The sequence below is a fragment of the Phascolarctos cinereus genome, unplaced genomic scaffold (assembly GCF_003287225.1).
Source record: "Phascolarctos cinereus isolate Bilbo 61053 unplaced genomic scaffold, phaCin_HiC Scaffold_5;HRSCAF=322, whole genome shotgun sequence".
NCBI lineage: Eukaryota > Metazoa > Chordata > Mammalia > Diprotodontia > Phascolarctidae > Phascolarctos > Phascolarctos cinereus.
The window spans coordinates 61,242,282-61,256,211 of record NW_027555958.1 but is presented as its reverse complement, the minus strand read 5'-3'; the positions used below and the strand labels follow the sequence as shown (position 1 = coordinate 61,256,211).

At 36.6% G+C, this 13,930-nt stretch overlaps 1 protein-coding gene across 1 annotated transcript in view; it reads right to left on the bottom strand.

The window, feature by feature from the left end:
- Positions 1-13,930, bottom strand: part of VAV3 (vav guanine nucleotide exchange factor 3) — a 450,109-nt gene that overhangs the window by 12,101 nt on the left and 424,078 nt on the right. The window contains exon 25 of the mRNA XM_021000329.2: positions 10,454-10,583. Coding sequence (XP_020855988.1) covers positions 10,454-10,583 — 130 coding nt within the window. The remainder of the gene's footprint in view (positions 1-10,453; positions 10,584-13,930) is intronic.

Genomic DNA, 13,930 nt, shown 5'->3' with positions numbered 1-13,930 from the left:
GTCTCTCATCTTTGACTCTTTACTTCATTTCACTACATCCAATGAGTTCATTAAGTCTTTACAGTTCTCCCTTTAAAATGTTTCTCATCTTTGCCCCTTGGCTTTCTCCATTCTTTCCATTAATACAATCAACTATAAGCTAACCACTTTAGGCTTAGGCCCTCTTAACTGTCTCCCCAACTCAAATCTCTTTCCTCTTCCAGTCTTTCCTACATCCTACTGTCTGACTCCCCATCATTTGATAACTGTCACCTACAGGATAAAAGCCAAATTTCTACTTTAAAAGTCAGTGCCCTTGATAATCTGATCCTATTCTGATTTCCACTGCTGGAGGAAGAAAGTCATTAAATCAATTTTTTATGGTCCCCCTTCTAGGGAAGAAACAACATGAAAGTACAGTAGTAGAGTAGAAAGTGGGCTAGTTTTGGAGTTAGAGGACCGGAGCTTGAATCTTTGGTTCAAGATGAGCTGTGTGGCCTTAGGAAAGTCACTTCACATCTCTAAGGCTCTAATTCCTCATGTGGGCTGCAATAAAAGGCCTTACAGATCCCTTCCCACTTCTCCCTCTCTCCCTTTCTCTACTGGTATTTGAGGCAATGGCTATTATTGCTGGTTTTCATTAACTACTGGCTATCGAATCTCTAGAAGGGAATTTTTACTAGTATGTCATATCAAGTTATGCAAACATTTTAAAATTTCCAACTCAAACTTTCTGTCTCAAAGTAGCACTAAAAATAGTTTAGCTATAATAATACTGATCACAGGATAAAGGGGAATACATGGGTGTTAGTGGAAAATACAGAATGGAGAAACAACAGACAATCTGTTCAGGGCACTTGCTTCTTCTTTTCCCTCTTGAGCTACCCATCTGGACATGCTATTCTAGTAACCTCATAAGCCTTATGGACAATTTGAAAAAAATTTCTAGATTAGTTACAAATGCCAAACTTAATATTCCAGGGCTCATGTTTCTTCTTCTCTTCCCTTCTCTTGATCCCTGCCATATTTCTCCTCTATATATTTTCTCAGGAATATGAACTTTCTGAACTTTCTCTAGGTCCTCCTAAACTCCTTTTCTACTTATTCCTCAGCAAGCAGAGATGTGCTGGTCTGGTAATACAGTCTTAAGTTGAAACCAGATTTTTTTTGCCCTTAACCCAATCAACAACTAAGATTTGATACTAATCTGTTAGGGTATAGAGTTGACATTTTCTCTGATGAATGCCTGGTTCTCAAGTAGGAATCTGGTGTTTTAATGTGTTTCCACCAGTGTTGATCCTTCTCATATCAGGGCTGCCCTTAGCTATGGAGATCATAGCTAAGAGTCTATGGATAGTCCATTCCCAACAAGGAAGCCATAAATGAGGGCACATAAATATAGAAGCCCTGTCAATGGGTTTATAAGACTATCAAAAAACTTTTTTCATTCTTGTCATCTGCAGTTCTTCATTCCAAAAGCATGCTCTGCTATGTCCCTTCTCCTCCTACTTCCCAGTAGAAGTATATAATTATAGGAGTTGGTGAATAATCTAATCCAAACTTTCCATTTTTCAGATGAGGATATTGAGGCCCAGAGAGGTTGAATTGCTTGACCAAGGTCATATACAACTAATTAGTAGCAGAGCAAAAAGCAACTGAAATTGAGAAAATATTCTTCAAAGTCCCATTGAGTAACCTAGAAAGATAGGTCAGTTTTGGGGAGTGGGAAGGAGCAGATTACATCCTTCCTTATATCATCACTGTGAAATAGCTGGCAGTCTGTGTTGCACAGATAGGCCCTCATGCCTGGTATGAACTCAGGTGCCATCTCCTAGGCCTTTCTTGAGCCATGAATCTTCTTCCCACCATTGTCCCCATTTGTTAGTGTCTTTTTGCTCTTGAAACTTGTGTATATATTTATGTTTGCAAATGTATGCACAGGTCTCCCTATCTACCCCCAACCCCAATATGAGCAAGTTTCTTAAGGACAAAGATTTTATTTTTTATCCCTAATAGCTAAGACAGAATTTTGTATACACTAAGTACTTAATGAAAGCTTAGTGAACTGACATAGGTCCCTGATTCTCTAAAGACCCTTCTCCATCTCTGTAACCTCCCAAGACTTAGGTCACTCCACAGGAAACTGAAAAAAAATCCCCTGGACCTTCTAACATAACATAACTGTGCCTGGGACCATGTCCTTTGAAATGTTGTATTCACTGACCAACATATTTTAGGCTCTCATTAAATATTAATCAATATCCTCTCATATATTATCATCATCCACATATCTGACACAGTTCTTCCATTATGATGAACCTTGAAAATAATCATTAATCTTCAAGGAGTATTCTGAGTGGAATCTACTTTAGGAATAAGTTGCCTTTTCAAATAACTATCAGGGCCAATTTATCAAAAAAGATCAGATACTTTAAGAAAAAAATATAGGCATCAGGATTGTGGGTATGAAGGCTCCTAGTGCTTTCTATTTTTCCTAAGGTTGAAGAATCTCTCCCCTACTCAGCTTAGTTTTCAGCTTGCCTGCCTCCTCTCTTCTCCCTTAGGAATAGCAGTACTAATATTCCATCTGACCTAGAAGTTCAATGTGCAACTTCTTGGTAGGGAAGGTGGTTCATGGAGTTCAGATGGACATCCAGCAAAGAGGTGGAAATCCAGACAAGTATGTTAAAGTCACTGTGTTCTTTCACAGCAAAATAATCTGAGTCATCAGTTATTGTAATATAGTAAAGTAATCCTCATTCTCTAAGTGGAACTCCTATAAAATTTACATCTAATAGATAATTTTTTCACATAAGAATAATATTATAATTAGAGGTTGCATTCATGACTAGTGATATACCACATAGCAACAATAAACCGCACAAATAAGCAAATGGATCTCCTATCTTATTGATTTAGGAGTTCCCTCTAATGGTTTATATCACAAGCCATTTATGGTCACCCATCCTGTTGATATTCTTTTCTGTTTTCTCAATAGTGGACTATCAGGAGCCCAATCAAAAGCTGGAAGCCTTCTAGATGGCCTTACAATTTATCCACCAACAGCAGAGGTCTCCTATATATGTTCCTGGTTGAATCCTACTACTTTTCTCAGCTTTGTTTTCTTTAGTGTCATTTCTATCTTCTCTCCAAGCACCTTGGAGACTATGATGTTAGAATCCAAGTGTAGTGGTTACAATATCCTTGACAGAGAAAAACATTTGTTTAAAAAAATCTTTTTTTTCCACAAAAATATTTTTCATTTTGCTTCTGTATTTCTCCACCCATCTTCATCAAAGAATATTTTTGAGATGATATTGCTAACTGGTTTTACCCTCTGCTATTTCTTTTTGCTGAGATGATAATATTCTATAATTGCCCATTACCCTTTTTCACAAGATTTTATAAAATAGAATTGCATTCTAATCTAGTGTTGCCTTTGGCAGCCATCTCTGCCTAACCAGTAAGTCAAATGTTTATTGACTAAAACATTTTTCTGGGGAGTGTTGCAGTCCTTGTTGAAACAATTTACATTGGTCAAAGTTCTAGATGAAATCAGTGTCAATGTTATTCCTATTGTCTATTTCCCATTTTTAAGATTTCCAATAACTTGTTTAATTCAGGAATGGATATAATTATGTGCAATATTTTTCATTATTATTATTTTTGCTTATTTTTTAAAACAAATCTTCATCTTAGCTCTGATGAATAAATTGCTTGCACACAAACAACAGACTCAGGGATAATTCACCAATAAATAACAAATATTTTCCTGTTCATTAAAAAGAATCATCTATTTTACTCTTTATTGTATGATTTGGAGCTCAATGTCTATTGACTATCAACTTTTTTTCAAAGAAAGTGTTCATTATTTAGAGGCATGAGGCTTCTGTGTAAATCCATAAATCTTTAGCCTGTCTCAATCATTTTTCCTGAATTATACATTCTCATATATTTTTCCCATTGTTACTTTTTTCCCCGACTTTGCATTGACATCATCAAATATCAGAGTACATGTTGATTTGACTTGGAATGTCTTATCAAATTCTTCATGGCATTTCTCTACCTTTTTATTCTTAGCAACTAATAATGCCACATAAGTAACAATTACTAATCTTTTTTGCAAACAATCATTAGTCCTGTAACTCATGATAACCAAAGATGCCATGAAATAACATTTCTCAGATCTTCTGGGATCAATAAAAACTACTCTGCTGGCTCCTTTCTTTGTCTCAACAAGAGTACTTTGGAGACCAAGTCTGTTTTTCAAGTACCAATTTGGTTTGTGAAAAAGCATATGACCAGCAGGCCACTTGCTACCTGTGAAAAAAATTTCTTTTTGGTTATAGCCACCCCTAAAATGAAGGAAAATTTTAAATGGCCCTCATTCCTATGAAGGCCACTTCTGTTTCAGTGATGATGATGACAGAGTAGCAGAAAAATGGCAGAGGGACCTAGGAATGATAGTTTTCAGACAGGCAACAACTTGACTGTCTATACTCTAAATGTGAAATCCTTGTCCAATAACCAGTGGGGAAAAATACTGAGGAACTATATCATCGCAATCTTGACATTCTTGCTATAAACAAAATCAGAAGAAAAGAAAATTGTAGCTAAATAGAAAGATGGCTTATAATCTCCTATGATAATTTAATTAGAAAAAATTATTCTCCAACTAATAATATATGCATAAAAATATTTGTATTTACTATACAATATATTTTACCTTAATAGTATAATAGAGAGCTAGCCTCAGAACCAGGAAGATATGAGATCAAGTCTACCTTTGACAGGTGATGGCTGCATGATTCTAGGCCAGGAATTTAATCTCTCAGAGCCCTAGGCAATGTTAGACTACAGGTTGCGGAGAAAGTCTTGACTTATATTGGTGAATGGAATTCTCTCTGTTGGTAGCTTCCTAGGGCAGTAAACTCACAGGTCCAGCCTCCATCTTATAAATGTATATGCAGAACATAAAAAATATAACTATATGACATACTTTTGATGGAAGATTAATATGTTAGCTATACTTTTTCAGTACTTTGAAGATGTTTCATGTCTTCCTTGCACTAATGCCCCTCTGTGACATTCTATATGTTTTTCAATAGTTGCCATTATTAAAAAAAAAAAAGTTTGTAAAGCTACAGCCAACGTGGTGATGAACTTCTTCAAATTTAGAATTTGTCTTTGGACAATAGATGTATAAGCCTATCGCTAGGCTCCTACCGGGTGTCTAGCAAGCAGCTAGGTGACTCAGTGGATTGAGAAATGGGCCTGAAGTCAGGAAGACCCAAGTTCAAATCTGGCCTCCCATACTTACTAGGTAGGGTACTCCATTGAACTCTGTGTCTGCCCTGATTTTCTCCACTGTAAAATTAGGTTGTTGCGAGGATCAAATAAGATAATATTTGTTAAGTGCTTAGCTCAGTGGCTGACACATAATAAGAACTTAATAAATATCCTTTCAGATCCCACATCCCACCACACATACACGCCTGAAGCTTTTCTAGTTTAGGAAGACCTGAATAATTTGGCCTCCTTTGGGATCCTTCAGGAACCAAGAATCACAATCAGAACATAAAGAAGCATCAGAGTAGGACTACCTAGAAGGAGCTAGGTTGAATGAATAAATGGATAGCATTTATTTAGTGCTTATTATAGGTCAAGTGCTGCCCCTAGTACTACTCCTACAGAACAAAAGCAAAGCAATCTCTTCCCTCAGGGAGCTTCCATTCTAATTCAGTGGGCAAGGCATTAAAAGGGACCAGCAGCCAGGGAAGGGAAGGAAACCACTGTGGGTGGGGAGTGGAACCCTATGGGAGGACATTGACAAGCCCAAGTCCTTTCTAGTAGTGTTGATTTGATTATGGTAATTGGACAGTGTGGATTAGCTGGGTGGGATGGGAAGCATGGTCTAGTCCAAGGTCATTATATACTGTGAACTATATGAGTTTGTGCTTTAATCAAGATTATGAACTGTTAGCTATAATAGACATTAAACATCTGACTGGTAATATTTTTCCCTTCTACAATTGAATTTTGAAGTACTTCTTAAAAACTGCTTCATCATTAAAAAAAAAATACAACTGAAGGGAAATGCTACTGCCCCAAATAAAAGGATATATTTTTCATTTTAATTGGTTGGTTGCCCAAAGTCTCTCTCTAGCTAATGCAGGGATGTTTAAAGTGATTTCTCTTGGTCTCAGTAAAACAAGCAAAGTGAAAAACACTGACCTTGAAGATTCATTTCTCAAAAAAGAAAAAAAAATTGAGCAAGTCTTCCTCCAGCCCTAGATGGTATACCTAGTGATTGGCAAACCAACTGTTAGGGGAAAATCCAACTCTGGTTAGATGAAGCCCTCATATGTCATTCCATAGTTAATAAAAAAAAAAAAGGATCACTTAGCCACAGAATAGAAAGGATTTTCAATGAGGATACTGTTAGCTAGTGGCTATCCTCCTATCCTGAGAAAAACAGATTTGGTTAGCAGGGCCACAGGGCTGTCACTCAGAAGCCTCAGGACAGCAACCAAATCGGAAGGGCCAAGGCCCCATGTGGGTGGGCCTGTGACCAGGAAGCCAGGTCAATATGGCCAAAGGCTACGAGGAAGTTGTCAAGTACTTTGAGCCTTGGGAACCTCTTTCTCTATCCAAACCCCATCTCCATTAAGTCCCAAGGACTGTTTTGTCACTTTTCAGGGAAAAACTAGTCTGACTTATGTTAAGTGGCAAGGGGTTAACTTCTGATAAATATTGGTCCTATCACAATATTCAACAATATGAGCTGGAAAAGTGAGCAAATTTCCTAAAAGCATCTAGATTTAGATGGGACCTTAAAATTGTATTCCAAACCCTTCCTTTTCCAGGTGAGAAAATGTAGGCCCAGAAATGTTAACTGGAATCAGGGTAAAGCAGGGACTGATTATAAACATGAAATAAAACCCGCTCACCTAATACGGGCCATCTGATCACCTCAGGTGGTCTCCTCCTTCTTTAGCCTTAGATAAAACAGTGAATATAGCTAGAAAATTTCAGCAGAAGGATTATTGAGGAAAATTACTGCAGAGATAGAGGAAGCTGTTTGACAGCCCTATGGGTCTGTTAATAGGGCTTACACCTTGTTCTCAACAAACGTGAGTGCATGTCTGTGCCTCCTTCATCAGCCTTTCCTCCTCTGGCTGGTAAGGGGGCAAAGAAAAGGCAATAGACAATTTTACAAATTATAGATAAGTCTATTCTCAACACTATCAGATATTTCCTAAACACATTAGTAGAAAAACAGCCTTTCAAGGACACAATCCCTGAGTGTGGATAAACTGCCCTATAATTGAAGGAAAATGATAATAAACTGTCCCCAAATAAAAGGATGCTTTTTTTTCACTTTAATTGGCACTTTCACTATTATTGTAACTTAGGCTGTCTGTCAGAGCATTCAGTGTTCCACATGTTCATCATTCATTCTTGACAACTGTGATGAGAACTGCTAATAAGGATCAAATAAGGGTCTGTCAATCAGGTAACAAATTATGTTCGTAAGTGCTTCTACTACACTACATACATAAATAATTCTGTTCGTTCTATCAGAATCTACAGATAATACGTTGTTGTTTTTTTCCATTTCCTATAACGTGACAACATTACTATCCTGCAAACAGACTCTTTTTCAAGCATTTCTCAAGGTTCCCACCTTTTATAAGCCAAGGATCCTAACAGAGTCTTAAATGGCATTTGTTTTTTCACCTGAACAGGTAAAAATTAAAGGGATTGGAAAAAAGATAACACAAAATAATATTGAATTCTAAACTGTTCAGCAAATTTCATGGGAAGCAGCAGGAAAAAGCTTTCACTAGACCATGTAGTTCTTTTTTACGTGTCGCTCTAAACTTAGAACCAGAATTTCAATTCATCTTGTGGGTGGGTACTCCCTCCAATGGTGCATGCTTCAACCCAACCCACTAGTTTTTATTCTGTACAAATCTTTCTAGATCCTTCCAGTCCTGAAATTCTATGATTCTCATATACATCCTAAGCTCTATACTCTATATGTTACATACACATGGTTTTATATAGATATATAAATGATAAGTAGATAGATAGACAGACAGATGGATAGACAGACAGATGAGGAGAGATGGATATAGTTAGGATACAGGTTAGAGGACAGCATGTATTTATTGTTTGCTATGGGCTAGAGACTTTAAAAGGTGCTGGGCATACAGCGCCAAAAATGAAACAGGCCTTGCCCTCAATGAACTTACATTTTGTTAACAGAAATAACATGTACACATCTAAGTATATTATATATGTGTGTGTACATATATGTATATATGAATATGCGTACATATGCACACACACACACACACACACACACACACACACACACACACACACACACACAAATACAAGGTCTTCCCTGGGGGATAAGAGAGATGCTAATCATTATGTGGTGGGAGGGGCATGTTCCAGAAAGGAGGTTTCATGCAGCAAGGGACAATGAACTGAGCTTTGTAGGTACATAGCACCCTAAAAGGGAGAGATGAGGAGACAGAATTTGAGGCTTGGCCTATGCAAAAGTATAAACACAAATGTTGTGTGAAAGGAAATAAGAAGGCCAACTTGGGTAGTCCATAGATTACGTGAAGGGAGACAATGTTTATTAAGCATAGAAACGTAGGCTGGAACAGGTTGTAAGGAATTTAAATGCCAAATGTTGTACTCTTTGTATTTGCTACTGGAGCTAACAGGGAGTCACTGAAGCCTATTGAGAAGGGGAGTGAGATAGCCAGACATTTTTAGGATGACCACTTTTGATAGGTGTGTGGAGGATGGATTAGAGAGGGGAAGAGATCTGATGCAGGGAGACTTATTTCAGGTTCTAAATTGACCAGGTGAGACCTGAAAGGGTAAACTATGGTGGTGGCTATGTGAGGAAAGAGAAGTGGTGGTATGTGAAAGATGTTTTGGTAGAAGAAACAATAAGACTTTGCAAAGGATTAGAAATGCAGGGTAGTTAAATGGATGGATGGATGGAAAAATAGATGAGAGAGAAAGGGAGGGAGGGAGGAAGAGAGAAGGACAGAGGGAGGACAGAAGGAAGGAAGAAAAGAAGGAACGAAGAAAAGAAGGAAGGAAGGAGGGAAGGAAGAAAGGAAGGAAGATTTGCTCACAGAACAAATGCCCTTAATAAAAGGATTTATTCTGCAGAATTTAGGCTCAATCAAAAAGCCACACCCAAGGACCTAGAAGGCCACGTGTGGCCTTGAGGCTACAGGTTCCCCTGCTCTACAAGAATACTCAAATGGCTCTATGATCTCATCAGTGTGGACACCCCTATATATGCCTGTTGGTGTAACTCATATCCATTTTCTTTCATAATTTTACCACAGCCAATACAGCATTCTTCATTTTCTCTGAATATTTTAAGGATACACATATGAAACACTCTCCTGATATATGGACACTATGCTTTTATTAAGTCAATATTTTTTGAGGTAGAGGGGCACTAAGGTTGGCTGCTCATTCACACTATTGATTTGTATTAAATATGACTTCTAAAAATCTTGGGTCATTTTTACATGAATTAAAAGAGTTCTATTTCCCCCCTCATTTTGTGCTTATGAATTTGATTTATTTTTAATATGAGTAAAGAACTTTGCACGTATCCCTATTAAGTTCCATCTTGTTGACTTTCAGACTCCTGTATCAGGAACTTGAAATCTTTCAGACCCCAGTTCTGCCAATCATTCTATTACTTCTCTTTCCCAGCTTCATTTTACCACTATCTTTTATCATGTTTTGGAATGACTGTTGCCTTCAACTGGGAGGGAAAAAGTGTTATTGACTTAAAAGCATAAAATTGTGCATGCTACTCTTTAAGACATTCTGCATTGCTATCATATGATGCTACTTTGAGAGGTGTTTTTAAAATGATTTTTGGAAACAAAGTGTGTCCCAAGAGTTTTGGGACATCTTGCATCTGGTTAACCAACTCCTTCTTTCAGAGACCATATCCTTCAGTCATTTAATATAACCTAAAGCTTCCATTGGTCAATAGTTGGAATAACCTTGGTTGGAATGCCAGGAGAATTACATGTCAGCTTTATTTAAATGGCACTGTAAATCATCACAACGTCCATAAACATTGTGTCTAAGTTAGAAATAGTTTGGCCAATACAAAAGTCAGTGAAAAGTGGATAGATTTTGAATTAACATACCATGCACATTTCTGATAGATTTCCAAGCACAAATATGATTTTAAATTTGGCAGCAAAAAAAAAAAAATTAGCTAGACACATTCATAAACCTGTTAGCAGACCTGATTCTGCTTAGCTTCAGAAAAAAAGTCCTAGCTCAAGGCATTACCATATTAATTGGTTATCTGTCAAAACTACAGAATGAAGATGTTCTCTGTTATTGTGCCTTTAATCCTTAAGAGACAACTAGTGGTATTCTAAATTATAATTACAATACTCACAGTTGCCGCTTGCTCTATTACCCCTCGGTCCAGCTGAATTTTCAGGCTCCTTGTAAGGAAACTGAAGAGTAGTATCTAAAGTTCTGAAGCCTTCTTTAAGAGAATGATGCTTATAGTACTCGACAAGTTCCTTTCAGAAAAAAAAAAGGCACCAAAGATGATTTAAATAAGGGTAATTTTGTTCTCAGTCAATTCAACTTCTCAGACACACAATTACATGCTTTATAAAGATAATCTCTAAGATGCAAACTCTTCATAAATAGTAAGTGAATGATAATCTCTCCCCAGCTGCAAGGATGTGCCTGATACCTACCCAGTACCAGTTCTGGCTCTTCTAACCATTTATAATGGGAGGCCCAACACCCCACCCCATTACTAATGAATACAGCACATCCCATTATTTGGCAATGGGATAGAGGGCACGAGTAGAAGTTACACCAATTTTCTATTTCAACATAGCAATTACTGTTCTTCTTTATTAAATACTTTTCCCCTAAATAAACATAAAAGGATACAGCTGCTTGCTAACTATGTCTACTCCAAGTTTCCCATATTTTCTACTAAAAGACAAGAGGGGAAAAGAAACCTCATTCCCCAAATGCACCAAACCAAAGCTCAAGACATCTTCTCTTGGGGCAGCTAGATGGTGCAGTGCATAGAGCTCCTGCCTTGGAGTCAGGAGGATCTGAGTTCAAATCCAGCCTCAGACACTTAACACTTCCTAGCTGTGTGACCCTGGGCAAGTCACTTAACCCCGACTGCCTCACCAAAAAGCAAAAAAAGAAAAAAACAATCCTCTCTTGACAGTATTCTTGGACTTCTGAAGAGAAAGTCTTAGAACACAAATCATAACACCTGTGCACCTATGATTTTCTTGGGGTCAAGGATACAACTGCTTCCAATTTTCTTTTAAAAGTGAAATCTTAAATGTGTCTGAAGCCTAAAAATCTGGCATTCTTAATGGTAGCTTTCATACTAAAATTCTATGGAAATAGTCAAACATACCAGTAGAGATTTTTATAGAAATTAAAGCTGGCCTAATTGGAATAGCATTGTAGTTGTGAGTGAACTTATATTTTCAGTGAAACCCATCTTATTAGATGATCACCCACATCTACATGTAACCCAAGGAACATACAAACAGTTGGAAAGAAAATCAAAGGAAAAACCACTCTTGATTTCATTATTTCATCCCCTAATCACAATAAACACTGTAAAAACACAATAAATTCTGTAAGTGGGGAGGCAACTAATTTACTGAAAACTTGAGCTAGTCATGTCCTCAGTGTTCAACAAACAATCAAGACAAAGAATAACCTCAAAGAAGAAAGACAATAATCTAGTATTTTTAATAATTTTAAAACCAAATTTACTTTTAAGCTGATCTGTGTCAGCGCCTCAAAGTTTAAAACTACCTTCATAGATGTCCATTATCATCATCATCATCATCATCATTCAGTTAGGTTGGAAGGAACTTTGGAGGTTTAATAAAAATTTAATAAAATCTGCTACATAATAAAGAAATTCTATCCATATCTATCATCTGCTTGAATCATCTGAAGGATGAAAAGCTCTCAACGTAATCAAGCAGCCCATTCCATTTTTGGACAACTTCAGTTATTAATTTTTTTCATTGAACTTATACCTAATTCTATCCATTTGATTCTGCTTTTGTTTTTTGAACTAACACAAAATAAGTCCCCTACTAGACACTACTCTGAATTAGGAATATGTATATGTCTACATGCATGTACACACACATATACATATACACACATGTATGTCTATATGCACATATACCTATGCACCTTGAGCTCAGTTTTTGCATATATACACTCTGGATTAGGTATAAATGTATGTATATTTATACATACACACACACGTATATATATATATATATATACATATGCACTCATGTATATGTATACATAGTGTGCGTACACATACAAATATACCTTATCCAGAGTGTGTATATGCAAAAATTGAGCTCAAGGTGTACATTTAGTGTGTAAATATACTTTTATATATAAAAGATATGCATGTATATATGTATGTATGTACGTAGAAATACACACACACATAAAGCATATGTCCTCTTTTTCATTTAATTTTTTTCATTGAACAAAAGTCCATTTTCTCTCCTTCCCAGTAATCATTGAAAAATAAATAAAATCTTTGTAACATATTCATAATCAAGCGAAACAAATGTCTGCATCAGTCATGTCTCCCCCCAACAAATTCTTATTCTGTCCTGTGTTCATCACCTTGGTGTCACAGGGTAGGTAATATGCTTCATTTTTGGTCCTCTGGATTCATCCTCTTCAAAGTACTTGCAATAATTAAGAATACAAAATGTGAAGCTTCACTAAATTTTTTTTTCTCCTAATACATTACAAGAGCAAGGCTGAGAAATAAATTCTAATTTGATTTTAATGTTGTCCTTTACTTGAATCCAAATAGGACACCAGCTATACTTTTGTACAGCACTTGCAAGAGCATCCTGTTGCTGATTCATGTGATGACTCCAGAGCGTTGTTATTACATAGTTATAATTTGAAAACGCAACATATTCAGGGAGCTACATTGTTGAGGTCTTTTGAGAAGATTTCAAAGCTAACCTGAAACCCATTATCGCAAGAGCCTCTAAATTACTATATCCATCTTAAACACAGTTTTTAAAAATATATTAATTACAGATTATTGTTCATTAGATATTTGTTAGAAGAACTGAGCTCAACATCATCTTTGAGTCTGGAGGAAATCGTAAGATAGCTGACATCCACATATAGTTATGTGATGTATAGTCACATTCATCGACTCATTTAATCCCTACAAGAACCCCATGCAGCAGGTAATTTCAACATCATTACCTCTATAATACAGATTAGGAAATTGACATAAAGCCAATGTAAGCGACTCACCCTTGGCCATACAACCAGTTTAGTAGAAAAGGGATTGTTTCATTTATTGTATTTTTATCCCCTGTATCTAGCACAGTGCCAGGCCCTTACTAAAATGAAATCTTTTGGGTTAACTGATTAACAGATTTAAAGTCTGTCTACTCCCAGTCCTGTGCTCCTTTCATAATATTATGCTGCCTAGTTACTACCTGTGTGACCTTGGACAAATGATTTCATTTCACTGAGGCACAGTTTCCTCATATATAAAATGAAGGGTTGGACTGCCTGACTTATTACTCTGAATCTATGAGCCCAAGATATTTCAAGTTCATCTATAAATGTATTTGATTTATTCATATAATAAATCTTTTCATATTTAATTAGTTGGGTAAAAATAAGCTGGTGGATCTCCTTGGATCCAAATCTTTATTTGGCTCTGTGTCTCAGTGTAACCCATACTTGTCTTAACAGTACTGACTTCTAGATACTACAAATAACAAACAAACAAAACAAAACAAAAATCTGGCCTTTTCCTATCACACGTGACCCCTTTTCTCATTTTTAAAAAATCAGTGAG